This window comes from Pseudomassariella vexata (assembly GCF_002105095.1).
Source record: "Pseudomassariella vexata strain CBS 129021 chromosome Unknown BCR38scaffold_4, whole genome shotgun sequence".
NCBI lineage: Eukaryota > Fungi > Ascomycota > Sordariomycetes > Amphisphaeriales > Pseudomassariaceae > Pseudomassariella > Pseudomassariella vexata.
The window spans coordinates 1,133,679-1,161,327 of NW_024467959.1; the positions used below are offsets into that span (position 1 = coordinate 1,133,679).

At 51.4% G+C, this 27,649-nt stretch overlaps 8 protein-coding genes and 1 non-coding gene across 9 annotated transcripts; 3 read left to right on the forward strand and 6 right to left on the reverse strand.

Moving 5' to 3' along the window:
* Nucleotides 1–152: 152 nt before the first annotated feature.
* Nucleotides 153–831, reverse strand: BCR38DRAFT_482904 (uncharacterized protein; the record flags this gene model as incomplete). Its single annotated transcript, XM_040863551.1, has 2 exons — nucleotides 153–583; nucleotides 639–831. 2 exons carry the CDS (start codon nucleotides 829–831, stop codon nucleotides 153–155), a joined length of 624 nt encoding a protein of 207 aa, XP_040717905.1.
* A 2,698-nt stretch (nucleotides 832–3,529) lies between these two features.
* BCR38DRAFT_482905 (uncharacterized protein) lies at nucleotides 3,530–4,661 on the reverse strand (the record flags this gene model as incomplete). The annotated part of the gene is made up of 3 exons (XM_040863552.1): nucleotides 3,530–3,784; nucleotides 4,312–4,418; nucleotides 4,505–4,661. The coding sequence occupies 3 exons, from the start codon at nucleotides 4,659–4,661 to the stop codon at nucleotides 3,530–3,532; spliced, it is 519 nt and encodes a 172-aa protein (XP_040717906.1).
* Nucleotides 4,662–10,698: 6,037 nt separating this feature from the next.
* Nucleotides 10,699–10,801, reverse strand: BCR38DRAFT_t135. Its single transcript has one exon. It is a non-coding gene; the product is annotated as a tRNA-Thr (tRNA).
* A 60-nt stretch (nucleotides 10,802–10,861) lies between these two features.
* Nucleotides 10,862–12,053, reverse strand: BCR38DRAFT_522248 (uncharacterized protein; the record flags this gene model as incomplete). The annotated part of the gene is made up of 3 exons (XM_040865222.1): nucleotides 10,862–11,501; nucleotides 11,556–11,880; nucleotides 11,928–12,053. 3 exons carry the CDS (start codon nucleotides 12,051–12,053, stop codon nucleotides 10,930–10,932), a joined length of 1,023 nt encoding a protein of 340 aa, XP_040717907.1. The 3' UTR covers nucleotides 10,862–10,929.
* A 2,363-nt stretch (nucleotides 12,054–14,416) lies between these two features.
* BCR38DRAFT_482908 (polysaccharide lyase family 4 protein) lies at nucleotides 14,417–16,206 on the forward strand (the record flags this gene model as incomplete). Its single annotated transcript, XM_040863553.1, has 2 exons — nucleotides 14,417–14,642; nucleotides 14,699–16,206. The coding sequence occupies 2 exons, from the start codon at nucleotides 14,417–14,419 to the stop codon at nucleotides 16,204–16,206; spliced, it is 1,734 nt and encodes a 577-aa protein (XP_040717908.1).
* Nucleotides 16,207–16,436: 230 nt separating this feature from the next.
* BCR38DRAFT_456094 (methyltransferase TYW3-domain-containing protein) lies at nucleotides 16,437–17,511 on the forward strand (the record flags this gene model as incomplete). The annotated part of the gene is made up of 2 exons (XM_040861870.1): nucleotides 16,437–16,913; nucleotides 17,029–17,511. 2 exons carry the CDS (start codon nucleotides 16,437–16,439, stop codon nucleotides 17,509–17,511), a joined length of 960 nt encoding a protein of 319 aa, XP_040717909.1.
* Nucleotides 17,512–17,701: 190 nt separating this feature from the next.
* On the reverse strand, nucleotides 17,702–18,342 carry BCR38DRAFT_482910 (uncharacterized protein; the record flags this gene model as incomplete). The annotated part of the gene is made up of 3 exons (XM_040863554.1): nucleotides 17,702–18,079; nucleotides 18,152–18,209; nucleotides 18,296–18,342. 3 exons carry the CDS (start codon nucleotides 18,340–18,342, stop codon nucleotides 17,702–17,704), a joined length of 483 nt encoding a protein of 160 aa, XP_040717910.1.
* Nucleotides 18,343–20,980: 2,638 nt separating this feature from the next.
* On the reverse strand, nucleotides 20,981–22,855 carry BCR38DRAFT_426583 (uncharacterized protein). Its single transcript, XM_040859782.1, has one exon. The coding sequence runs from the start codon at nucleotides 22,515–22,517 to the stop codon at nucleotides 21,195–21,197; it is 1,323 nt and encodes a 440-aa protein (XP_040717911.1). The 5' UTR covers nucleotides 22,518–22,855; the 3' UTR covers nucleotides 20,981–21,194.
* A 1,202-nt stretch (nucleotides 22,856–24,057) lies between these two features.
* On the forward strand, nucleotides 24,058–26,210 carry BCR38DRAFT_456096 (palmitoyltransferase ERF2; the record flags this gene model as incomplete). The annotated part of the gene is made up of 2 exons (XM_040861871.1): nucleotides 24,058–25,308; nucleotides 25,374–26,210. 2 exons carry the CDS (start codon nucleotides 24,058–24,060, stop codon nucleotides 26,208–26,210), a joined length of 2,088 nt encoding a protein of 695 aa, XP_040717912.1.
* Between the last annotated feature and the right edge of the window lie 1,439 nt (nucleotides 26,211–27,649).

Genomic DNA, 27,649 nt, shown 5'->3' on the forward strand with positions numbered 1-27,649 from the left:
AGCTTCAATTTCTATTAAGATCCGTATAATTGAAGTTGAAGTAATTATAGTCTAGGTGCTGCTAATTTGGTTACCGGTGGGGTGGTGGGGGATGGTAAGACGGTACCGAGACCATAACCTTAACCCAACCTCGTCCATTAAACATGAACCCCTTACGCGACGTATCGCCTGCGGACACGCGCACTGGACGCATCACACGAAGCAGTGGCGGTAGCATTTCCCATTACAAAGTCCACACAACTCTCATACGTCTGCTTAGCTCCGGTACCGAACCAGAACCACTGCAACACGCAATCGCCTGCAACGGCACAAGTCCCGGCGGCCAGGTCCGTTGGCATGGTGACGCTGAAGGCGGTGTTGTTAGCGGGCAGCACGGCGAGTGCCTCGTCGGCGTAGCTTTCAAATTCGATTAGGGGTCCTCCGACCACGGTGTTGGTCTTGGTGTCCACAATGGACACGTTCATGGGGCCTTCATGCGGGATCGGGATGTCAACTGTCATGGCAACTACTTGTCCAGGGGTGAAGGTTTGCACCTGGGCGGCGTTGTCGGCGAAGGTGGCGCCACGGCAGAGGTCGAGTTGGCCTACAATGAAGTATGAGCGAGTACTTCGTGGGTGCGGTGAGAGTGTAAGACTTACAGGAGGCACCGGTGGGCAGAACGTTCTCCAGGGGGATGGTGCCGTCAGCCTCGACATTCGCAACAGCGGCATCACCGCAGGCGGCAGCCATTGCCGGGCCGGGGATACGTGCAGGAGGCGAGGTGATGTTGCCGTGGGCGGATGCACCCGCAACAAGAAGCGCAGCTCCGGCGATGAGTGATTGGGACTTCATGTTGGTATGAGTTGAAGAGTTAACGGTCCAAAGATGAGATGGTATGAACTATCGACAAGAATTACACGAGAGGGGAAATGTAAAAGAGAGTGACCAGCACAGTTTAAGAATGAGAGATACTGCAGGAGTATGTAATGAGTGACAAGAAGCTGTTTGGAACTGAAGACTGGAAATACATACTTAAGATGACAAGATGGGCAGTCGCCCATTATAATAACAAAAATCTCAGAAACCGCCCCAGTCCTTCGGCAACGGATACTAACTTTAAAGTTCTGGAGATAGAAGATGGGACGAAATACTGTGAAACTGCCCCTCAATCCCTGGGAAACCGAAGTTCGGTAACCGGGGACCTGCGAGTCAGAAGGGGAGCTAGACTAGGCGATTGACCCGCTCATCTGATCTTCCCCTTGTCGCGAGTGTGCTTCGTTAGAGACCTGCAGTTCGAAACGAACGCCTCTGCAGCCAAGCACCCGTCACAGGCATGCGGGAGTGGCATCAATCCCCCCTATGATTTACGTGTAATCGACATAATCCCCGGGTGGCTTACAAGGCTCGAGAACGACACGGGTAAGACAGGGCATGGTGTTATCTCCAATGAAGTGCATAAGTTGGAAATATGACAGGTCTTAGCCGCTGCGCGTTGACCACGCTAACCTAGGTGATCTGACGCCCGGCTGCTCGGTACGCTATACGTGATTTGGTCTCGGCAGAGGTGAGGCTGAATTGAGCATCTTGAGCTTTTAAGGTTACCCGTTGGCCCATGCATCCGTTATGTGGGCTAACTAAGCTGAGCTTAGTTAATAGTACTGTATGTAGTAGATCTTGAAAGATTTTATCTTCTAATAGTTCATGATTATACAGTATATTATACTTAAGTCTCCTTTCTCTGACTTATTTTTTCACCTTAGGCTCAGTTGATTATTGTTTATCATCATAGGAACGTATTACACGTATCTGAGTTCGTTATACGCGTATGCAGTCGTATGAACTAACTAGGCGGAGTTTAGTTAGCCTGCATATGGAACGCATGAGGCAACGGGTATGGTGCGACGCCATGTTCAGCCTCTATCCTTCAGATTTCAACTAGAACAACGGCGTTTCGTATCGCGAGATTGTCACTGCGACTCTGGACCAACTCCCAGGTCAGGAATCCGAAATCCAATTCGCCATGACTCGAATCCCTTGGCGATGCTTCATCTTCCGAACCAACAATTAAGGTTCGCTGATTCGACAAATTAAGTGCTTCGACCATGACTCGAATTCCTTGGCAATGCTTCATACTTCGAACTGACGATCTGATAAGATCTTTCGGATGAACCGGTCACCAGCATTGAATTACAGGGGTCATAAGGAGTAGGAGTGGCGGACAACGGGCGATAGAACGCCTAGGACATGGAAGCATCAACAATATAACAAGGCTAACCTGATACAAACCGTTCATTAGGGACCGATCGCGAATCATCTATTGCAGTCTAAACTCCATTATTTGCCTGGGTAAGTCTCAAGGGCAGAGACTACCCGTGCCACATCCCACTTATTTCGGATTCGCTTGAGCTCACCAACTTGGCCAGTTTTTCGACGGATTTCAACCTTCAATTAGAATCTACGTAATAACCGCCAACCAAGGCCTGTCTCGAAGACATCTGTAGGCTGTAATTGGCCTGTCAATCGACGTCTTCTAGCTTCTTTTGCGGCATCAGAAAAGCTCTTTTTGGCTACTCTACGTAGTCCTTCATGATACTTGGCGAGAACTCTCTGTGCTTTAGCTACCTCATCTTCAACCTTCCTCTTCACCATCTCTCTACCTTCTGCAACGGATAAAACTCCACCAGGTTGAAGATGATAGTTCTTCGTAGCGCGCCGTTGTTTTGATATACGTTCGACATACTTTGTACGGCTAAGATCGCGCTTAGTCTGTATAAGCTCGGTCGCATTAACGAGGGACCCTTTAACAAAGCGACTAAGTCGATAGGCTAGATCTGGACTAATACCAAGCTTTGGATTAGTAAGACAGTTCGTAATCTTGCTAGCTACTTTATTAATTTGTCGAAAAGTAGTAGGTGTGCCTTCATATGACGAAGATGAAGTGGCTGGTGGTGGTGATGGCGTCTTTGGTATACGTTCTTCAATCTCTTGTAGTATTGGATGAGGGTAAAATGGATATATACCGGTTTTCTTGAAGGCTGACTGGATAGTACTCGCTTTGAAGGTATTTTTGCGTACATTTTCGATAATTGAGAGGAACTCTAGCTTGGTTATATTGGTACATCCATCCCAAATGAAGGTCTTGCGCGTACCACTGAGCCGAGTGGATAGTCCCCGTGAGTATGAGGAAAGCTGGTATTACGTCGCCAGCAGCAGAGATAGCTTCAATAGCTGTCGCTGTCTCTCTATTTTCTGGTAGGCCGAAGTAATGGGCCCTCTTGCGCTTAGTGATGATAAGTTGATCCTTACCAACACCAATCCGGAAGCCAGTCTCGTCCATATTCCAGAGATCAGAGGGACCGATTCCTTCTTCCCGGAGGACTCTCTCAAGCCGTGTAAAATACTCTCGTATAGTGTCGAGGTTTTCAGCAGTCTGGCGGTTTGAATGGAGCTTCCACTGGGAAGCGTGGAAGTAGCTATGGCGCTTGAGGAAACGTGTAGTCCAGTTTGATCCGACTGTTGGTGGTGGCTGATTTGGTAGAACCTTGACTCTCTAACGTAATATCGTGTTTGCAGCGTCGGTAACGAATTCTACGCGAACCGCAAGATTGATCCTATCAAGGCGGTCGATGTAATTACAGAGGGCCTTGTCTTCGGCTTCAGATAGTAGTTTGTTGAGTCCTCCGTGGTTCTCAGTCTTCCCAGCTTGCTTGACGCGGTATCGGAGGGTCTCGCGTTTTACGCCGCTTTCTCGCGCAATCTTGGCAATTTTGGCTTGAGGATGCTCTTGCATGTAGAGGACGGCTTCCTGTAGCTGTGAGTCCATTGCGATTGGAAAAAGCTAATGAATTGACGAAGATAGGATAGGTCGAAGTTGGAAGTGTCGAAAAACTGGCCAAGTTGGTGGTGAGCTCAAGCGAATCCGAAATAAGTGGGGTGTGGCACGGGTAGATATGCCAGAATCTATGAAGTATATAAAGCACTCTGCCAAGATGATGGGCGCGAAGCGACAGGAGGGGGCGTAGTATCGCAGCACGAAACAATCTAACTAGACTCGTTAGGGAGTACAGTGTCAATGATGACCTGGTTAGGACCCTCCTAAGCGTATTTCGTCCTTACAGAACCCCAGCCAATAGCACCAACAACCACCGCCCCAACGCAGGTCCGCAGTCCTTGATGTTAGAAGCGGTCACCGGCAGCTCCTCGGGAAATGGCAGTCAAACCATAATCCAGAGGGTGTGTACGAGGGTCACCACGTTAATGGCGGCGCCAGCGCGACCCAGGTGCCATTCAACGAGCTCGATGCCGTTGGTGAAGCGGGCGTTCAGCACGCACAAAGACGATGGCGTAGCTAAGGTACAGGCCGAGGGACGAAAGGGACACGATGGTGCTCAGGGCGACATAGGTAGCGCGACCCAGATTGACAAGGGCCAAGAAGGCGACTAGCCGCCAGGCTCATAGTCAGGGTGCATCAGCTGGATTGCAATCGTTGAGACAACCGGAGAGCAGCGCTACGTAGCCGACCCACGCCGTCCGTCCTTGGATCCCATGTGAGGAAGCGCTTCGTTGATGAGGGAGCGAATAACGGCCAATATCAGCGTCAACAGATCCTCGTATGGTTGGCAGAGGCCGCTCACGTTGGTCCCGTAGTATTGGGCGCCAGCCACGGGTTTCATGGACGCCATCTCGGCGAACGATTCCGTTTAACACAGGCAGCCTACAACAATCATAATATAGCCAAAGAACCAGGCGGCCGGACCACCATTGTTCATCACGAAGTACATGTTGCCACGTCAAACTTCAGGTACATGGTAGAGAACTACCGACCCGCCGACAGGGTACCATGTTCCCTTATACACCAGAGAAACGGCAAATAACTGGGACGAGCAGACGCGGACGCAAAGACTCTTTGACACCAACTTTGTCGTTGGGAGGAGCAGGAGCAGGCTGGTCGGAGACTTTGATCGAATTTGGCTTACACTTGTCGTCATGGACAGCCCTATTGACCGATGCGCAGAAGCAGCGTGCGATGATAACCTCGAAGCAAACCAAGCAACACGCAGAGGAAGAAGTAACGGAAGCTGGTATGTGGTCAACCAGGCGGGATCTTTTTGGACATTGAGTCGGGCCATTCGGCAGCGACGGACTGGGTCTGTTTGGTACAGCAGCAGCTTGCACACCCGGTATCTCCTTCCAGATTCATGACCAGGTTCGAATATTACCACGCCAGCGACCCAGGAAGAACAACCCGTTCAATGCGCTCCTCCCCCGCCCCAGGCTATAACGCGTTCCGTCTATTGTCGCGTCTTGCAGGCTGTACTTCGTAATTCGCCGCATGATTCGGTTCATTCGAGTGAAAACAGAGATGCAGGCCCACCGAAGGCCTGTGCAATCGCGTCCAGGGATCATGGCCAACGAGAAGCTCATCTGTTTCCTGGGAGCTCCCTCACAAGGTCGCAACTGCAAGAAACAACCTGCCAAATGCAAATCAGTTTAGCTTTCCCTGTGAATCATGCGAGATTGCCAATCGAGTTAACGATGGGTAGGATGCCTCAACCCAGGCGTGCAGCACAGCCAACAGCTTTGCTGATTGGTCCTTGGGGTGTGACCTTTCGTCTCGAACTATTGAGTAAGTCGCTGGTCAATCGAACCCCACTCCATCCCAACGGGACGGGCCGCTATAGTAAGCCGACAGGGTATAGGCTTTGGAGTCCTTCTGACTTGTTTGCGTGCTGAATCGCTTGAACTAACCATCCTGGCTTGCAGCATGGGTCAATTGTTGCAAGAGTGGCCTGTCAGGCTTTATGGGTCGTTCAGTGTTCGACGACTCATCGTCGCAACTTGGTAAAATTGGTTTCTCGTGCCATCGGGGAAAAGAAAGAGACGAAGAGAGCGGCCCGCGAACTCGTATGCTTGTCGTTCTGATTTGGAAAGCGAACCCCCGCTACGATCCGACAGTGAGTTCGAAATAAAGGTTGGTGAACAACAGCATGGGTTGTCTACGCACTCGGGGTCCAGTGCTCTGGCGCTCGAATGAAGATAAGTGCACGCCACTGGTGGTTTAGGCCTAGCCAAAGCTTATACAGCGAGTACTATATCCTGCTCCTGCCCTGCTCCTGTCGCGGATGCCCTCCCGGAAGGAATAGAGCAGGGAGCAGGACATCTTCCCGTGCTTGGCGACGGGGAAATGGGGTGGAGCAGTTCCTAACTAGGCACCTCATTTGCCACTGATACAACGACATGCGATCGGTGCCTGCCTACAAGATCAAGCATCGACGTCTGGTTCGTCAATGCAACCTCACGCTGGCAGCTTCCTTGCTGCTCGTTTCGCTTCATTGATGATCGTTCAATATACCCCGGCCCGGCCCCAGGTCAGATCTGAAATCGAGCCTTTTCCAAAAGATACGCCGTCCAGGATGCGACTGATTTCGCGATCGTAATGTCCTTCGAAGGCTCTCTCGGCCGCGCCATCTTCGGCGCCGGATGCCTTCGAGGTGAGACATCTTCTAGGGTTGCAGCAAAAGTATGTTTCCATCCTGGTAGCGGCACGAACGTTATCCCAGGCTTGCTTTGCTGCGACCATGGGATGTCCAGAATTTGTCGTGTGCAGCGTGTTTGGTTGATACCGGCCGTCCAATATGGCTGCAGAGGAGATCATGATCCACAGCCAAGTTTCGTGTCTGTTGGGACAGATTGGCCTTGCGTTACAAGAATCATCGTCTGCGCGAAGTACTATGACAGCCGCACGGCAATATCGAATAACGGCTGCATCCGTCTTATCGACGTGTATGTGGTTTGGACTTGCCAACCCAAGATGATTGGCACCACCCGCAGTATAAGCACTTCCACCGTGGCTAGCACGAAAGGGCTACGGGACCCCTGCTACGAATTTCTCTGAAGACGATCAGATGGCTCTTCTTGTCATCATCCTCTTATTTTCTTTTGCCCATGGTATTGAGTATCGTCTTCAAACTGTCTCCTCTCATCGCAACTTTGTCCATCTTCCGTTCTTCGACTTAACCTTCTCACTGCCGCACTAGGTTTTCTGATTCCTGTGCCACGTACGCGACCAATCTGAATTTGGGTCAACACACAGATGATACCGATTGTGCCCCCTTGGACCACCAAACATGTACCTACGTTCTCATTAACATCAATATTCGTTACAGCATGCACTAAACTTTCTAATGCCTTTTTATCAAAACAACCAACGACGATGACTAGCTAGTCTATGCGATCCGCTTTAGCTTGACCCTGATCTGACTTTCCTTTCTGTATGACTATTGGCCAATTGAGTATATTTGACTACACTGTACACACTATGATTGGACACCGGTTGTCACAAATTACACTCATGCCTGCCGTTGTATTCTGGATAAGGTAACTGCGTCATGACATCGATGTGCAGTCGAAGTTTTGGCATTACATACAACTCCATTCTTTTCGACTCTCACCCGTGTCAAGGTTCTGGTATTTATTATTTATTATTAAATACGCCGTAGGCTCGAAGCCCCCGGTACCTCTACAAGTACTCCCGTATGTCAAACCGTGCCCTAATGGCTGGACTAAATACATACGCTGCTACGTAGGTTCGCTCTATTAGCTACTGCGTTACGTCCGCCGCAATACTATGTTAGTTCTCACCCTACTAACAAAGTCCCCCTGAGAAGATCGATATTATCCGGGCCTAAGCGCTATCCGACCGGTCCTGAGTAGCCACCTTGTGATAATCCCGCTGACTGCTGGTTTCCCTGTCGCCGTCGCCAGGTCTCTGCGTGTGTGTAGCGGCCATGGTGCGATAGTGGCCCGTAGGCGCTCTCTGGATCCTTCCAGCAGGCCGCAAAAGAGGATTACGTGCTCTGCCGTCTCGGGGGCCTCTCCACAGCGACATAGCGGCGAGTACACACCGAAGGCTCCTATCTTAAATAAGAAAGCTGATAGTCCTATTTTTCCGGTCCTGATCTGGCATAGGTTAGACGCCTCCGGTCGGTTTAGGCCTGAGTACTTGCCCTGTTTCGGCATTCGCATCGAGGGGCCCTCCGGCTCCTCGGCGATAGCGCGTCGCTGGCGGTCGTGTTGTGCTGCCCTGGAGAGCCATCTCTTCTCCCAGTGGTCTAGGAGGGCGGCCGGGGCTTCCTTCTCCTTGCCCATCCACTCGGAGCCCTTAGCCTCCTTCTCCATCGTGTACCCCGCTGGTCTGAGCGATTGTGACGCCCGCTTCCGTCCCGCCGGCGTATCCTGTCGGAGTATGTGTGACGCTCTCGCGCTCGCGCTCCGAAGCAGGCTCCTTTTGCCCTTATTCCGTAGCTGTTCTTCAAATTTCGCCGCCCGGGCACTGAGATAGAGGTCTAGTGGCGGGATCGCTGCCTCTATTTCCAGGTGGCTGTGAAGGTCAACCCTCGCAGACTCACTACAACCAGGTGACTTACAGCTGGAACACCTGCCATGGCAGTGCCAGATGGGAAGCCAATCATAACCCCTGCAGGAGCCCCGCCAAGCGTGGACGACTTAGTCGCGCTCCCTCAAACCTAAGTTTGTGATCTTCTTTCCTTCGCTCCTTAGCGTAGAATCTTCGTCGATAGCACCTAATCGAGGTCTCTACCAATGCGATGCAACCCAGGTCGTGACAGGGGACGCCAGCTCGTAGAGGGATTAGCTCTGACTCCTTACCGTCGAACCGGAGGCGTACTGTCCTATCCTCTACGAAGCTGTGTACCCATTCCTGAACCCACTCCGGGTAGCCCTTCCGGGCTAGTATGGAAATCAAACGCCTGTAGTTGACTGTGTCGAACGCCCCCTTGATATCAAGTTGTAGTAGTGAGGCGATCCCTCCGCGCCTCCACGCTGTATGGGTTACGTCCTCAACTATACGTATCGCTAATTTGGTGGACCGCCCTTTTCGGTTACTCATTTGGCCGTTTGGTAGCAGACCGGCCGTCTCCGCGACGGTAGTGATACGCTGGCACATCACCGTGTCAGAGAACAGAATGCCATAGGCACCAGTGGGTGTCAGGACACTGAACGCAGGACACCGGCGGGCCGCCGGAGGGGTGTTTCGGACAAAAGACTCCCGAATCATGATTACAATCTATGTGAAGCTTTGGGATGACGAGAGTCAAGATCCTTGGCATCGCCGACCCTGCTGTTATGCCGGGTCCAAGCGGCGGCCTAGCTATCTATATAAGGACCATCTCGAAGTAGGATAGGGAAGGAGTTGTCAGAGCCACAAGTGTCATCCGAGGCGGGCCGGCTTCCACCAGGTAGGAAGCCGTTTGTGGCGGCTAGAGAGCCGCTTGTGGCGAATGAGAGCCGTTGAAGCCGTTTGCAGCGGATAGGGAATCGCTTGGTTGCAGATAAGGAGCCGCTGTCCAAGATATTGGCCGAAGTCGGAGGAACACAGACATACGGAAGCAAACATCCAGAATCCAAGAGAGAAACTCGGCTGGCTATAAGTAAGGAGTCGAGACGGAGGAAGATAGAGAGGGCAGAGATCAATGCATCACCGTGGGCACCCCTACCTGAGACCGCCAGTGACCACCCGGTGCTACGTAGGAGGGACGCCCGTTACTCCCCATCACTCTGTACTATTGCCTTCGGCCTAGCCGTACCCTGACACACCGCCTCTATCACCGCCTCTATCACCTTCCCTATCGTACTAAGCAGCGCTATCGGTCGCCAAATAATATTAAATATGCCGTATGTCAGGGTACGGCTAGGCCGAAGGCAATAGTACAGAGTGATGGGGAGTAACGGGCGTCCCTCCTACGTAGCACCGGGTGGTCACTGGCGGTCTCAGGTAGGGGTGCCCACGATGATGCATTGATCTCTACTCCTTCCGTATCCTACTTCGAGATGGTCCTTATATAGATAGCTAGGCCGCCGCTTGGACCCGGCATAACAGCAGGGTCGGCGATGCCGAGGATCTTGACTCTCGTCATCCCAAAGCTTCACATAGATTGTAATCATGACTCGGGAGTCTTTTGTCCGAAACACCCCTCCGGCGCCCCACCGGTGTCTTGCGTTCAGTGTCCTGACACCGTAGGTGTTAACAAATGCGTGCACCTAGGGGGGAGGATGCTATAATGCAGCAGTGCGCAACGTTATAGTATCTAATTGAATGGGATTCACCTAACCAGTAGGTCCCCCTGCCTTTTCGTATCATTAACCCTCGCTACCTCTACAAGTACTCCCTTAAGGGGCTATAGATGATATAGCGGGCCCTTAAGCCGCGTCGGGCGGTTATACAGGTAAACTTGTAGCCAAACGACTACTAAACCTCCTGTCCCTCCCTAAGTCTGTGCTACAACCCCTGCCTGAACTACCGATAAGTGTGGTAATGTGGCACTTAAATTCGTCCTCAGGGGTGGGATGCTGCTGATGTGCAGAAGATGCTCGACTATTTTTTGTCGCGACAAGTCGTAGTATCTGCTAATTGGGGTTCTCGTCGAGCGTATACATCTCAACCATACGCTCAAGTGGATAGACCGTAACGTGGTCTAGACGCTCGCAAGAATCGCGGCGAGAGGGGGTCCGATAAGGGGTCGGATTAACGATTCAAATTCTGGACCGGCTGTCGAGTTATATTCCGCCGACGTAGTGCTTGATGGTCGACTGGCTAGGATGCTCGTAATCCTAAACTGCACCAATCTCCCTATTATCGCTAGGTAGGCGAAGTCAACAAGGTGGGCAGCGCGCCGTAAGGGTTGACTAAACCCCCTTGTGTGTCAGCTGCGGGATTCGAACCCGCGACTCGTCACCGACCCAAGTGGGTGAGGCTCAAATCGGGACTTATCTACCAGCGAAGTGACCAACTACACCAGCCGACATCTGTAAAATATTGATCAGCGGCATTGAAGTATGAGATGCTTTCAAATTGCGGTATGATCCCAATATGTCATTCACTAAAGTACAATCGTCTATTCCAATCCACAATGTCCGACTTCCACATTATGATCAGCTCTTCTCAGTACTGTCATCAACCTTCATATTCCGTCTCGCCTGTGCCAACGTCACCTTGTACTTTCCAATCTGTTCCACATCGCGTCTCCTCCTAACTAACACGGTCCTCCTAACCTCCACAAACCACACCAAAGACCAATACACCGCACTCACAACGGATGACGCCCAAGCAACCCACGCAATAGCCCTTGTCCCACTCCCGCTCTTGGCCGTCATGGTCAGCGCAGACCCAACGCCATTGACCATGTTCACTATGAAGTACGACAGGATGGTCACAATGAGGGCGGTGGTGATGATCATGAGCGGTGCCAGGGTGGCGAGGAGGACGCAGACGATGGAAATTATATGGACTCGGGGAAGAATGATGGAGACGAAGGAGAGCAATGTCACGATACCCGAGCATATTAGCCCAATGAGGAGAAACGCCAAGTTGGCCTTGACAGCGGAATCGGCCATGTTCTCAATGGAGCTTAGGCCTGTTCCTAGAGATTGCAGAAGAGGGACTGAAATGTTGGTGTTGCCGACAACAACATAGCTGGGAATCCGCGATGAAATATTGTTGAGACCTGTTGCAACAGATTAATTGCTTACTACAACTATTCTCAGGGGTTGCGGCTTACCATCAGAGACTTCATTAAACTTCGGACATTTGACGATCTTCACGGACTCAGGGTTCGTTTCATTCGCAAGATTTCCCTCGCAGATATTCTGCATGTAGATGTTGTATTCATCTTTGATGCCGATGGCGTTGGTAACGTTCGTAATGATCTCCGACTCGAGGTTGGCGAGCTCGCTGTTGATCTGCCCAGTTGCATTGTCGATTAGGCCATCGAGGCCGCTGAGTAGGCCACCGAGTAAGCCACCGTCCACGCCAGTGCCGCTTCCTAGGTTGCCATCTGCCGTGTTGAATTGAATTGTTCCTGCGCCTACTCGGGATGTGTTCAACTGTCTTCTGTCAGCCCTTTATCTCGAAGTTGACATGGAAGACATACAGATATCATGTAGTATTTCGATGCGGTTCCTGGCTTTGTGCCGGCAACAGCCAGGACGATGAGAAGCGCGGTGGCGATCGCCGAAAAGATGACGGGGATAATAGCACTGATTCTAATTTTCATCATGCTGGGTTGGGTAAGGTATCCTTGCGTGTTGCGATTAAACTGATATTGTTGAAGGTTGTTGATTAAGTTGGCATATATCCTTATCCTAACAGCGTTTCCGTCGGCCGGCAATATTTAAATACAAGCCCCGAGGATTCTTGGGTCCAGCAGATTGAGATGGTCATGAGGAGTGACGGCATTTACGTCAAAGAGAAGGTCGGTAATGGGATGAAAAAGGCTGGGCATTTATTATGTTATAGGAACCCTTGCCCGTTCCCAATCGTCATTTCTCCTCCCAATCCCCGGTTCGAGTCATTGTCGGCTGAGCGTGACAGATAGCATGGCAACACATTGAGAGATCGCAATGGGATCCTGGACATGATTTCGATCCATCCCAACGTTAGCGGATCTTCAAAGCGAATGGTGCTGAGTTTACCGGGTTATGTGTAATTGACAATTCATCAATAGTCTCCAATTGTTCTAGTCTAAAGTATATATGGAGCTTCCGGTTGCTTGTCAGCAAAACTCTTAAACGCGAATGTGGACCTTCGTAATCTAGTTTGATTCTGTCCTTTGCATTAGATCGGGCTCATGGGCGGAAGGCGTTGGGATCTGAGATGTCAACATCAACAAATACCATGGACACTGACCAGCACGATCATGGCAGATCGACATACAACATACCAAAACAAGATGAGAAGACAAGACGAGGCGGAGTAGTCTGGCGAGCAATTCAGCAAGTTGGCATGTGAGGGATAGTTTAACTTGCATTGTTGTCAAACATGATAAAGTGATTTCAAAGAGGAAAAAAGTAAAAAAACAAGTATCCACATGGGTATAGGCTTACAGTATAAGCAATGGACATTAATTCCGTACACACCCAAGTAGTTAACACGCAAAATTATACTCCAGTCACTCCGGCTGTAGCTTCGATCACCATTCTGACGAATGAGATGCTGGCCACGTCATGAAACTGTTTCTTTTATTACTGCTGTTATCAAGACGCGTTTCATAAGCGTACTATTGAATTTACATCTTTTACGTAAGTGCCTAGACATGACCTCAACGTCTGAAAATGGAAATGCTGTTTTACGTAGCGGGCCTGTTCCCTTGTCATCCGTTGTCTGTCACGAACAGCCTGAAACGACCGCGAGGCTGAAATTGAGGATGACATCAATACTGACGTTTATCAAGGCGACTCAAAGTGGCCTACCGTAAGGCCGCTTATTCAGTTCACTGCTACGTACAGCTTGACCACGGACAATGTATCTACCCCTATCCAGCCAAGGCCCTTGAGCATAAACCGATCCCTAACATGATTGCGGTAAGTTTACCATCCTACCGTTTACGGGTCTGAAATTGCAGACGACCTGGTCAGCTAGCAAAATGAGAATTTGTATGATTGACATGAGATGATGGCGTGGCCCAGTTTGATTGAGTCGATGAAGCACCGGGAATCGGGAAAGACAGACAGCCTGTTGGCACCTTGTGTTGGCTAATTTCATACTGAACCATTGTCTGTCTTGAAAGAAACTCATCAGAGTACTGTGAGGTTCCAAAGCTCTCTCATGCCCACCTCCGCTCTTAAGCGAAAGCGAAACCTGGCTCACGACGAGAAGGCAAGGCAATATAAATCTAATGCGGTGGGCAGCCTACAATTTCCACGAGATTGGCGAATAATATCCGTTCGCTGCAATCTATCTTACACAGTACTTCGAATATCATGTCATTGCAGCAAATCCAGATGTTCTTCCTTTGATTTGACGATTACTGAAGAGTCAGTTGGTCATCTGTCATCTATTCAGTTGCCTTCGCTTTTCACGCGCGCAAGTCGGAAGCAACCAGCTACGACTAGTTCCTGGTCTAGTATCCCTGACTTGTGTACATCAATTGCGGTGGCAATCACTCGCTTCGAGAATAAAAACCCCGGACGGAGGTTGCATTCTCGATGGGCCGGTTCTCATTACCCCGAGCCGTTAGTGCGGAGCCCCACAAACCCCAGCCTGAGATCTCCCAGTCCGCTATCGCAACTTTTCTTCCACATATCATGATTCGTGTCTGGCGGACTCCAAGTATGCGGGGAAGCCTGTCTCGGGGTTGGGGGGATGACATTGAAGATTTCCATGTGGGCCTGAATTGGTTCTTCGGATGGCAGGCTTGGCAGGTAATTGGCCTTGCATATTCTGCCAGGGCAGGATGCAGATTGCGAAGAGGGTACATGCACCCTGAGCGGAGATTATGGCTATATACGATGGGCCTTTTCCCAAGAAAGAGCTTATTTAAAGCTAATGGAAAGTCCCCTCCGAGGGAGAGGAATTGTCGACGAGGTCTGGGAAATATCCACAAAGGACGTCTTCAGCGAACTCGGACCTTTTCGAGCGACCATGAAGGGGTTTCTTGCTTCGCTGACTGCTTTGCTGTTCAGCTCAGTTGCTGCGGTTCCCTCCGGTGGTGTCACGAGAGGTCCGTTCCTGGACCAGGTCGATAACCAGACCTGGGTCATTGGCAATGAAGTCTGGAACGTTACGCAAGGCCGCCAATATGGCGTCAAGCTCTTCTATAAGGAGCATGATTGCGTTGGAGACGCTGTGGGCCATTATGTCAGCTACAGTAAGTTCTCCAACTTCTGACTCAAGATTTACAGAATGCTTGCTGATATATTATAGATGGCGCTGCCAGCGACTTGATCTGGGCCTCGGCCTCCATCGATAAGAAGGGCTCCTATGACGGCTCGGAGTATATCGACGTCAAGTTCGCAGCGGTCGAAGGTGACATGCACTGGGTTATCTTCTCAGGACTGGCAGGCGCCTACCAGTACTTTGTGAACCACAATTTGCCCACTTTGGGCGAGTTCCGCACTCTGTGGCGCCTAGACAACACGACTTTTCCCAATGGAAGGACGGATCTGAGGGACGAGGAACTTCCACCCTTGAGCGACTACATTGCCGCGAACAAGGTCCAGGACGAGACATGGCTGCAGCCCGACGGCACGGGTTACATCACGAAATACGACTTCACCTCGTGGATTCGGACGCAGACATACTACGGAGTCTACGGAGAGGGTTTCGGAAGCTGGTACATCAACCCTGGCAAGGACTACTACAATGGCAATCATCTGAAGCAAGAATTGATGGTCCACCGTGAGTCGTCAACTGGGGATGCTGTGCAGCTCAACATGATCCATGGCACTCACTTCCAAGTCTCTGCGGTCGATGTCTTCCCAGACGGCAAAATGTGGGGACCTTGGCTGTGGTATCTCAACGACGGTTCGAAGCCCGACGCAGAGGAGAGAGCTGAGAAGGAGTTTGCGGACTGGCCATACAACTGGCTCGAGGACGAGGCCTATCGCACCCGCGGCTCAGTCAAAGGCAAGCTGACGCTCTCCGACGGCCGGCCCGCAACAAACGCCGCCGTGTTCCTTGGCGATAACAACCCCAACAAGACCGCTGTGGACATGGGCTCCGACTATTACTACACGGCTTACGCCGACGCCGAGGGTTACTTCGAGTTCACAGACGTGCGGGCTGCCACGTACGGACTCCAGGCCTGGTCCAACGGGAGCAGCATCGCCGATGTCACGACCAGCTTCCTGCATAATGATGTTGTGGTGAGCAAGGACGAGACCACGGACCTCGAAACGCTTGAGTGGCAGGTATCAACTAAAAAGACGCTCTTCCAAGTCGGCGACTTCGACCGCTACAGCTACGGTTTCCTCTACGGCGGGGCGCCGCACGAGCACGGGCTGGTGGACAAGTGTCCCGCGGATCTGACGTGGACCTACGGCGAGTCTGCCACGGAGGACTGGTGTTTCGGCCAGTCCAAACTGGGGAACTGGACTATTGCATTTGACGCCGTGATGCAGCGCAACGATACAGCATCGTCGGCTGGGAAGAACGCGACGCTCATTGTGTCGATTGCGAGTTATTCGACAGGCGTCAGTTCCAACATTTACGCCAATGGAGTCTTGATTGGCAACTTGACCAGTGGGACGCCACAGCTGTTGAGCGATCCGGGGCTGTATAGGTCCGGAACGGCGGCGGGGGAATGGAGGTATTTGGAGTTTCCGTTTGATGCGGCTGTGTTGAGGAGTGGCGAGAATGAGGTCACGTTCCAGGTGACGAAGAATACGACTTGGCATGGGTTTATGTGGGATAGCATCAAGTTGGAGTGGTGATGTGATGCTGGGTTGGATTGAAATATGAATACTAGCTCAAATGAGAACACATACCTCGATTGTATACTCCCGTGTTGGTTCGACGGGACACACGTGACCCAATTCTGACTTCTGGAAACGTATTCAATGTCCAGAGTCCTTTCAATCTCAATATCTAAGTCAATACTCCAATGCCAACACCAATTGCCCGAAATTGATGACTGAAACTTTTCCCACGCCAGCAGTAGAAAATGCGTGGGTTCCCACCGCCCCCACCAGCTTTCCAGCAAAGGAAGCACAAAATCCTTGAGCAATTGTCGACTCCAGATGCGGACTACAACGATGCCTCGCCCAAGGGATCGGTGGACGTTGGGATACGCGATTTGATCGATAAGATCAATAGCCTGGATGGGTTTGTGACAACCAGCAGCTGCGCGGGGAGGGTGAGCGTCTTTGTAGAGGGCAGGAAGAGCGGCGAGAAGAACGTGGTGGACAATGAAGAGGATGCAAGCGGCATGGCGTCAAATAATTTGGCTGGAGTGGGGGGAAAAGGGGGAGGAGGAAAATGGTTGTTTGTGTCGCACGATCCGGTTGATGTTGGTGGTGAAGGTGAAAATGGTGACGTGGAGAAGTTGCTAGGATTGAAAAGCGGCGATAAGGAGTCGACGCAAGAACGCTTGCTGGAGAGTGACGCGGCTAGATTGATTCACTTCAAGTTCGAACCTATGGTGAGTAGAATCGGATTGCGATTCTGGCCATGAAAATTCTTCGTAGGCCGAGTCTCGAAGGCTTCCTGGCACAAGCGAAATCCACCATCACAGCGCTCGGACTGATTCTTTACAGATCCTCCACGTGCTCACCGCATCGCCCGAGCATGCCCAACTCCTCCTAAGATGCGGACTCCAAGCTGGCTTCCGAGAGAGCGGTGCCATAAACTTGACCTCCGCGCGCGATGAGCCCGTCACCCCCATCGTGGCCATACGGTCGATGGGTCTTGCCTTGGAGTCGATAATCGGCGTCCAAGTGGGGGATGATATACAGCCAACGGTTTCTTCAAGTTACTTGCAAGACTTTCTCCGCATCTCCGGCGAAAGGTTTGTTGAAAATACCAAGAGAATCGGAAGAATCCGCACCGGTATCTTGGAGGCTACCTCGGCGCCCACGAAGAAGGATGGCACAAAATGGGAAGATGCGGCTTCACGACGGGAGAGAAAGAAAGCAGAGGGGCTGAGACGGAAGGCCGAGTTGCAGGCTCAGGAGCAGCAAGGGAACGCGGCAGTAGAAAATGAAGCTCTAGACTTGCCCCTGAAAACGGGCTTCACATAGAGCCCTATCTGTGCAATAAACAAGTTGTCTAAGTCCTTTTTCCCCCCAGCGAGCTTCTATTTGTAGCCCGCCCGTGTTGTACAGGATGCCATACCATACGCGTACGATACCGTCCATTGCGTGCAATCCCCTCTACATCCTCCCACCCATCATCCTTTCTTTCATTAGGGTCCCTCCACCAGAATCTCCCTCACTTCAAAGTCTTATCAACCCACCCCTTCTCCAACCTCCTCACCTCCTCCTTAAACGCCTCCACCTCTCTCCAGCAGTCGAGCGGTCTCCGGTCGTGCTCCCGCAGACAAGCCACGACGTTGCTGCGCGCCTGCTCCACCGAGTCGGGCAGCTGTCGCAGCTGTTTCCGCTTGTCGAGCCTTGCCCGCAGCGCTTCCACCTCCTTGGACACGAGCGGCTGGCTCTTCTGGGCCGGGTCATCCTCGCTGGTGATTTCGGAGGCCTTTTCACACGCTGCTTTGAGCGCCGCTGATTCTTGGGCTTGCAGCTTCTTGAGCTCTTCGGCTACGCGGGCTTGCACGGCGAGCTCGAGGGTTTGGGCGCGGGAGCGGTCCGTCTATACGTACAAGTCTAGTCAATACTGGCTCATGCAAGATTGAGTGACTGGCGATGGGTGGTGAGGGCGTACCTCTATGCTTCCTTGAAGGGATTCCACGACATCGTGGGAGACGCCTACGGGTCCGGGACTGTTTTGTTGCCAGCGTTGTCAGTAATCGTAAAAACGCAACGCCTCCCCCAATTGCCTGCTGTAGAGGTTTTTTTTTGGACTTACGCTCTCCACACATGGCTATCAGCCGGCTTGGATGCGCTCGACCCCATGTTGTCGGTCGTCAATTTGCTGCGTTTTGGCCTGAAACAGTGCGCTTTATTGCGATCTCGCGAGCTTCAGATCTTGTTGCGAGCACCAAGGGTAATTCCGAGGTTCTGACGTCGGAGCTTGGAAAAACATGTACAGTTTTGAGCACTGTCTGATGTGCGTGTTTCTGCCGCTGGCGCACGGTACTACCCTGGAGCAGAAAGCCAGGGGTTCTAACACCAACTACAGCAACTCTCAGAATGCAATTGCAGTTCTGGAACTTGTACATTCATTTTACTTTGCTTCGACAGAGGCTTGTCTCTCAATCGATTTTTTCTCTTTCCTGTAACAGACAGACCACATATTCATCTTGTTCATCTTTTGGTTACTCAAGGATTGCATGTACGGGGCCAAGTCGCCAGCTCCATTCTGATCGCTCTCAGCACTCTAATCTCCCAGACACCGAAAGCGATTCTTGGAACGCCAGATCATGTCAAAGTGCTCACCGCCAACCTGTTCGAGGTCATTCATGAAGTAAATCATGCCAATTGTATAACTCTCGTCACACGCCCAAAGCTGCGTACACTCACTGTTCGGCATCCACCTGACCACTCCGTCCACTTCAAGACCTCCTGCGAGTACTCATTAGTCGGCCATTTCCTCCTTCCTGACAGTGAGGTTTCTTCAATACTCAGTCACTCGTGTACACCTCTTGTATTATGAGGCCCGTGTTCACTTACTAGACGTGTTGCCGGTTCATCCATATGATCCATCGCAGCAGGTAATCCCAAGCCCTGCCCATCTGCCCCAGGACAGTGCCTTCGAAGATTGGGGGATTGGGTCCGTTGATCATCCCATAGTCGGGCATTATTTCGACCTGAGTCGCAAACAACACCCCAGGAATCTCTTTTCACATTTCTTCCACAGTAGTGCCGCCGCGTCCTGCTAGTTTCCACTGCGGGAGCCATCAATTGTCGAATCCAGTGGCGCAGACGATCAATTCGAATTTGTCTTCACCGGAAGCAATCTTAATGTCTTTATCTGTGAGACATACGATGATGTATCGGCTGTCACTGCAGTTGGATTGATGGAGGGCCTCCGAATATCCATCGCCCGGGGTTATATGACGGCACCCGGCCTTGAATGGAGGCGTGATCCGTTTCTTCAGCTCCGGTCCTTTGACCAGGGACGTGTGCATACTCGAATGCCTGAGCAGGTTGATCGAGGCACATGGCAAAGAAATGCCATTTATTCTTGAGATACTGTCAGCCAGGGGCGTCGAAACGGGTGAACGGCATTTACGACTGTTCTATATCTTCCCTATAAAGGTAGTATGCCTTTGGATCGTCCCGCTATGTCTGCTTATAGTCCTCCCGTAACTCGAAGTTGGTTCCCTTGCGCGTCTTTTCGGAAAGAAAATTGATCGATATCCATGTGGACTGTCGCACGAAATTGACGAGTTTCTTTACCTTCGGCTGCGTTGCAGCTACTAGTTGGATGCCCGAGGCGTCATTCCCTATCACTGCTAATCTCTTACACTCCTAGTCGCATGAGTTGTCCCTAGTCAGATTTAGTGATATTTGTTTGAATTGGTGAAATTGACCCCGACTCATCAACGAGCACTATGGACGAGCTTGCCCTGGAAGTCGTTCAATCTCTTAATAGTATGCCATTTTAACTCGTTAAAAACGATCAATCACCGCAGAGAAGACTGAGGATTCTTACTCCAAGAATCCGGAGTTGATGAGGAAGTCAGCCTCGTCCTCTTTGACCTCCCCGTTCACCTCTCCGTTCTGCTCGAGTTTGATCATCCGCCGTCCAGACTCTTCATCCCAAATGATCTCTGGGATCGTTGGGTCTTCTTGCGGAGATCATAATTATCGGCTCTCCGCATGATATAGTCACGAATATCCTTTTTGTTGACGTCACATTTGGACTAGTCGGGGCTCCCAAAGGGGAAAACATGTGTGTCTGACTAAGGTTAGACGCTGCTTCCATCAAACTGGATCTTGGATTACACACGAGAAGGGATGTCGCCATGAAGATTTTAACGGATTTATCGGATCTCATGGGAAACCTCGAGTCACCGATACCAAAGGACCACGCATACCTTCTGGGGTCTAGAAGTCCACTGATGGTCATTGGGCTATAAGGTATCGTACATTTGTCCCAAGCGAAATACGGCAGGAATCGCCCACTGAGCATACATTGGCAGCGGATCACCAAGGTCCGGGTCAACTAGATGACGCCCGACAGGCCTTTCTACTTTGACATTCACCCAATCCTAAAAATGTGCAAGAGAGAGCCTCGTTACCTGAAATATGCGCGTTCCCTAATATGATACAATAGGAATGTGTCGACATTATTGATGCGGCAGATGCGACAATCAATCTACGCGAAGTTATCGGCCTGTATCAGGACGGCCGCGACTATGGCCAATACTTGTCTCAGTCAATGCCAGACCGCATCGAGCATATACGGGCTACCTTGAGAGCCACAACAATCAACTGTGATTTGTGGACGGGACTGGTGTGTGTTGTTTATCAAAGCCAACCCCGGTGTCGACTCTAGGGTGGACTGCGTGTCTCGCTTGTCCCAAAGTTTGAAGTTGCGTACATTTCCCCTGACGATAGTGTGAAAATCCAAACACGGAGTGGTTTTCTTGCAGTATTTCAAATGATACTGGGCAAGGACTAACAGTGTAACAAATACGACGTCGTGTTCTGAGACGATAGTCGCATGCATCGCTATTGACGTACTTAAGTAGTCACACAGAATGAGCACATTCTGCAGAAAACAACAAATCTATGAAAAGTGTACCAGGTACGTTTCCACAAGTAACTTCGGTTACTCCGTCCTCTATGTACTGCCGATTTCACATCCAATCATGGTGATAGTGGTCATCCACATCATTATCCATGCTATCTGACAGATAGTCTTCAGAATAGAGGTTATCGTCGCGGACATAGGCTCCTCCGTCCTCGTCATGATCCTCGTCTTCTATCTCCTCGTCCCCATCCTCCACGTCTCCAACCTCTTCAACACCCGCTTGTATCTCTTCAATTCCGTCTTCTCCAACCTCAACTTCCTCGTCGCCATCCCCCATCTTCCACATCTCGTCGTGATCGTTGTCGCTTATCTCCTCATGACCATCGTCATCCTCCTCATCTCGGCCATGGCTATCATGCTCATATTCATCCCGTACCCAGTTTTGACTCTGCTGCTTGTTTAAAGGAGTAGCAACCGCCGCCGTCCCAGCCGCAGTAACCGGAATACTACTCCCTTGCGCCGTAGATCCAACCGCCACGCTAACTGTGCCAGCCGCGGCCCTCTGGTCCGCCGGGACATAACTCGATACGACTGTCAGTGGACTCGTACCGGGCCCGGCCGTGGCATTGGTAGGAGGAGGAGGGGGAGGGGCCCCGATAGGAGTGAGCGTCAAGGGGACTGGAGTCGAGACCGGGGTCGGACTGGGCGCGGATGTGGGGAGCGGTTCCATTAGTCCGAGGGTTGCGCCCGCGGCGGCGACGCCCGTGGCCACGGAGTTCATGCTGGGGACTACTTGGCCTACATGGTCGAGGTGGCCAGTTAATGAGGTGAAGCGGTCGCTGATAGATTTTAGTGCACCAGGGGCAGGGGCGGTGGTGGAATAAGTGGCAACTTCGGTATTTTCTGCAGGCTCGGTCTGTGTTGTTTTTATTTGACTGGCTTCCTGGGTATATGGGACTGTCTGCAAGCCTCCTTGTTTTTCGGTGCGAGGCCTGAGCACGACGATGGTGTTGTTGGCGCCGAGGGTGGTGCTCGGGGTACTATTAAAAGCAAGGGCATCATCAGGGGATGATATATGCCCCTTGACAGCCGATTTGATGACCTGTCCCATTGTAGCCAGCTTTGTGACGATATCATGACCGGTCTCGCCTACGGCAGCTGGCGATGGCGTCAAAGTAGATGCGCCACGATCGACTGCTGGAGAATCTGCTGGAAGAGTCCTTTCTTTGGGATTTTCTGTTGTTTGGGCTGCAGACAGCTGGATTGGCCGTCTGACTTTCTTGATTTTCCCGTCTGGCTCGCGAACCGGGACAATCTTGTAGCTCGTCATGAGAGGCTCGAGTTCAACTGCTTCTACAGAGCCAACGCGCCCATCGGAATCTTCCGGCAGGGCCGTTTGCATTGGACTCGCAGAAGTAACGGCTGCCATATTTGCTGCAGAGTTGACGCTGTGATCTGGACAGACTCGAAAACAAAGGGAAGAAGTGGACAGGTTGAAAATGACCCAAGTGATTGTTCAACTCAGGGTGTATAGTTGGCCTTGTCAACCCAGGTCACACCGAAGATGTCAACTTTAATGTAGCTGGTCTTATAAATATGGAATCCTGTATTATCAAGTCGAGTATACACTGTTAATGACCCGGCAGCGCCAGTTTCCCTGCATACAAACAAGGTTTAGCCATAAGCATGTTGGATTATCATAGTTGTCGGTCATCGTGCGAATGGCTGATCTGGACTCACTACCCAAGCCGTGATAACTGGTATGGGCCACTCTCGGTCAGTTACAAGATGCAGATACTCGCATACATATGTGTTTATCAGCTCTTGAGTTGCAGATCTCTTAACATTTTTGGGAAAGCTGGAGCGCAATGTCCAGACGCTACTGGCCCAGAACCCGACAGCTTGACTTAGCCTGCGCTCCAGTTCGACGCTTAGCGTCTGTGGCTTGCTGTAAATGCATGGCTACGGTCCGAAAGGGAGGATTAGTTCCTACAAACGATCCTTTCCAATCTTCCTAGCAGCTCTTCGGACTTGCCGCTGTTGAAACTTGGGACAGTTTCAAACTTATGGCGAAGAAGTCTGGTGATAGCTTCATCAACGAGAACTTGCAGGCTTACCAGCAATACAGCAACTAACCGGGCATGAGCTTAAAACCTAGATGGAAATCAACGATTCATCAAGGCTTCGAGAGGTTGAAAACAAAGCATGCTCTCATTTGATCAAGCGAATGCTACACGCTCATGCAACTTTATGTCAAAATGTAGTACGTGCCCAAAGAAGCCAAGATCTCTTGGTGCTTGGCCAATGAAGAAGAGCTCTGTGGGTACAGGGCCCTGGGCAGCCAACACGACAGAAATTACAATGGCCCTTTTGGGTTTGGACCAACAACCATGCGGTCCAAAGTTCGCTTGCATTTCGCGTGCTGCCTTCAATCAAATGAGCAAATGAGGACAAGCTTGAGGACTGGTCCCCTATGACCTCCAGCCTCACGTCTGTAGCACACCAAACACTTTCTTTCAGCTTGGAACTTCTGGAGAAGCAAATAATCCCAACACTCCTTACACCATTTCTTCTGTTTTCGCATTCTCCCGTCGACCCGTTTAATTCATTATATCAGAGGGCGAGTCATTGACTCTTGTCACTACTTCTACAAACTCAATCCAGTCTCGGCGACCTAATTTCCGACTTAACTCTTGACTACCACGTACCCGACGTCCGACCAACCCAACATCGCATTCCGCGGCATTCTACTTCTACGACTCAAACGAGCGACGTAAACACAACCACCCGACCATCGGGCGACCGCCAAAGCCACTGCGCCCACTCTGTGCTGCGACGCAAAAGCATGTCATAGCACGAACAGGTCTGCAAATTATTGGATTATTGCGAAGGAGAAGCTGGCTCTACATCGCAATCGACCGTGATCTTCGACGGAGGCTGGGGCAGGGGCTGGGGCTGGTGTCGAAAGCATGGCTGCGAACAAGCAGGCCGGGACGCCGACTCCCTCTAGGGATGGCGACTTTCCCAGTGCGCTGTTCCCGCCGGGTCCGCCCAGTATCATCTCCTCGAGAATGACGGATATTGCCTCCAACGATGGAGATGGACACTCGGCCGAACAAACGACGATCGGCGCTGGCGGAAGCGCAAATCCTCAGCGGAGGAGTATCCTGGCATCCGATTCACGCCCAGGAACGGCCAAAACTGGACTATCTTCATCGCGAGGTGCGTGGTCCCAAGGAGTACCGCTGAGGCGCCAGTTTCCCAGAGGAAGCATCACAGCTAGCAGCGCGGCAGGCTCGACTACCAGCGGCCGACCCCCAAGCTCGACGAGCCGGAGTCATGTTCCCTCCCTCACTTCTCATGCTTTCTTCCATCCCATGAGCTCTCAGAAGCTGCAGGCGCAACGAGGAGCATCTGCCCGGCCGCTGACGGGGAACCGACAAACCGGCACCATGGACGACGTTGCTGCCGAAAACCGTGCCAATGTCGCACAGCAGCGCGGCACTACGGCAAGCCCCATCAGTCGTCTGGCTCACCAGCTCGCAAGCAGCGATGATGGGGAAGCACGACGTACTGGATCCAGAGGGACGGAGATGACAGAGCAGGAGACTTATGACAGATTCACCGCCAACACTAGCCCCACCCGTGGTCATTATCCCGCTGGTAGTACCAGTGAGAGTATGCGCCCGCTGCAACGCAATAAACCGAACCAGGCTCTTAGCGTCGACGTCGACGTCGACAAGGGCAAGGACTACCCGGACGGCTTGAACATGCCTACTCCGATCAAGTCGCCGCGCTCTTTCCGATCGAGTTTCCTGCTTCCTAAGGGGGAGTCTTCAGAAAATGCGTCCAATCGTAAAATGCCCGGCGCAGAGAAGCTCTCCTCGGGCGCCTCGTCTCCACGACTGACCCCAGCAGCGACCCCCTCGCGCAACGACAAGGCTCCAGACGTGAAAGACAAAGCTCTCAACCTGGGTCGAAATCACGAGTATTTCGAGGGAAACACCGTCTTCTGCATCGGCGGTCGTCTGCAGAATACGAATCACCGCCCCATCAACGTAGCAACTGGGTTGCTTGTTGTCATTCCAGGCGTCCTGTTCTTTATCTTCTCCGCTGAATACTTGTGGTACAATATCTCGCCAGCCTTGCCGATAGTGTTTGGCTACATTTACTACATTTGTGTATCGTCATTCCTTCATGCGTCAGGCTCCGACCCAGGGGTACGTACATCAAGTCCGAGTTCAGCTGCTCAAAGAGTGAATGACTAACACGTGATTTCGTGTAGATCTTGCCGCGCAATCTACACCAGTTCCCCCCTCTCGAAGAAAACGCCGATCCTCTACGTTTACCACCGCCAATGAACGACTGGACTCTTGTTAAGTCAGCAGAGTCTAGTACTGCTGCTATGGAGGTTCCGACGAAGTACTGCAAGACTTGCAGTATATGGCGACCACCGCGGGCTCATCACTGCCGTCTTTGCGATAACTGCGTGGAGACACAAGACCATCACTGTGTCTGGGTTAACAACTGTGTCGGGCGCCGTAACTACCGATATTTCTTCACCTTTGTGGCGTCCATGATGTTGCTCGCCATCATTTTGTTCGCTGCATCTCTGGCTCAGGTGTTTGTGTATGCGAACCAGCATGGCGGTGATGTTGGGGCTGCTATTAACCACTTCCGAGTTCCATTTGCTATGGTGATCTATGGCATCATCGGATTCCTTTACCCTGCGGCTCTGACGGGCTACCACTTGTTTCTCATGGCCAGGGGCGAGACGACGCGGGAATTTCTCAACTCCCACAAGTTTTTGAAGAAAGACCGATACCGAGCGTTCACGCAAGGTAGCATGTGGAAGAACTGGATCGTCGTTCTTTGCCGGCCGCGACCACCCACGTATTACAAGTTTAAGAATCGGTTCGAGGAGGGAGATCAGCGTCTCGGAAGTCGAAAAGTCCAGCGCAAAGCCATGGGTCCCGCCGTTGGGCAAGAAATGGAGATGCAGAACGTGCAGCCATCTTCATCGGGATTCCACGGTCCGACTGCGTTACGCAACAACAACAACAACAATAACAACAACGACCACAACCACAATGATGACGACAATATTTCTAATCGGCCGTGATGTGCACTTGATTCGTATCCCACCCGCGGGATATATCCATTTTAACCTAGCGGCGGCTACTACCACAAAATCACGATACTACATTCACATAATGTCTCTTTTAACATGTATACCCACCACCTTTCCCTTACCAAGCCTAGAGCTATGTTACCAAAAGTCCGGTGTCGGGAAGTCTAGCGCTCGCAAGATACTGAGTTAGTTCACTCGGCATCAGGAAATGTTGTAAAATAGAAATCCAGCGAATATTAATGCGAATTCATGACCAATACAAAATAGTGATGAGAGCTAGTTCTTGGACACGCCCCCCCGACCAGCCCTTCGAGCATATATCATCACATATCTGTAAGATTCTCCCAGTAAGATTCTCGACGGGGTCGTGACAGATGTTATATCGTTTTCCCATTTGTCATCTAGTGAGAAAGGTCGAGACTTCGAGGTGTAACCGATTTACAGTTATCCGCATGAAGTCTAGCCCCCGGTACAATCTCCAGCATTTGGTCCAAAGCCACGAATGGGAGAGTTCAGATTGCTCGGTAAAGCTGCGTCGACCTGCGATGAAACATGCAATGCTCGACCGCATCAGGCAAACCGAGCGAGCGTTGGACCTCGAAATGCGTGCAAGGTTGGCCGCGGCCTCGACATGCGCGGAAGGGAGCGCTCTGCCTAGGGGGTGCCACAAGTGATTGGCACCGCCTCGACACAGCTAGAAATGTCGTCGACCAGCCCTTCTGTCCAACTTTATTCTGCGCTTGGAGCTGACGAACGAGGCTTAAGCGGATGCTTGCAAGCGAATGGTTGAGCGACAACCGGGAGCAAGTGGAATTACATCTGGAAATACAAGGCGGGTTCTGGTTTCGGCTCCACAACACACCACACACAGCACATAGTAGCACACACAACACACACTGGCGCGCTAACAGACTAGTAGGGTAACGATTACTATGCACCATAGTACACCGCGTGAGACCACTTGGAGACAGCAGCAATATCCCTCAGGACGGAGTAGGCAATTGATCAACGAGCTGCTGCCGGCTCCTGCATGACAGCATGGACCTAGAAGAGCCGTTAGATCCGCCCTCGACACATCGTGACCACCAGCCTTGCATGTCGGTGCGACTTTTGAGAACTCACCTTTCCAGGCATGCGGATTATTCGCGTATTACAACACCCCATATGCTTGGTCTTCCACTTGTTTTCAGTGCTGTGAAGGGGAATGATACCCTTGTCCCAGGAAGCCGGTACTTCACCTTTCACACAATTTGTAAGGGTTGATCAGTCGCTTAAAATGGGGTGTCTCATCCGCTAACAATCTGCATGCCTGGAGAGTGTAGGTTTTAGCAAGTGAATCCAGGAATGGTCGTCTCCGCCAAACATCGGCTGACCGCCTTACTAGAATGCAGCTTTCAGGGGTTGCTGGAATCTACTAGCTGGTAGGTAGT

Excerpts from the sequence above, each read along its gene's own strand:
- BCR38DRAFT_426583 (XM_040859782.1), bottom strand. The coding sequence starts at position 22,517 with ATGGCAGCCGTTACTTCTGCGAGTCCAATGCAAACGGCCCTGCCGGAA.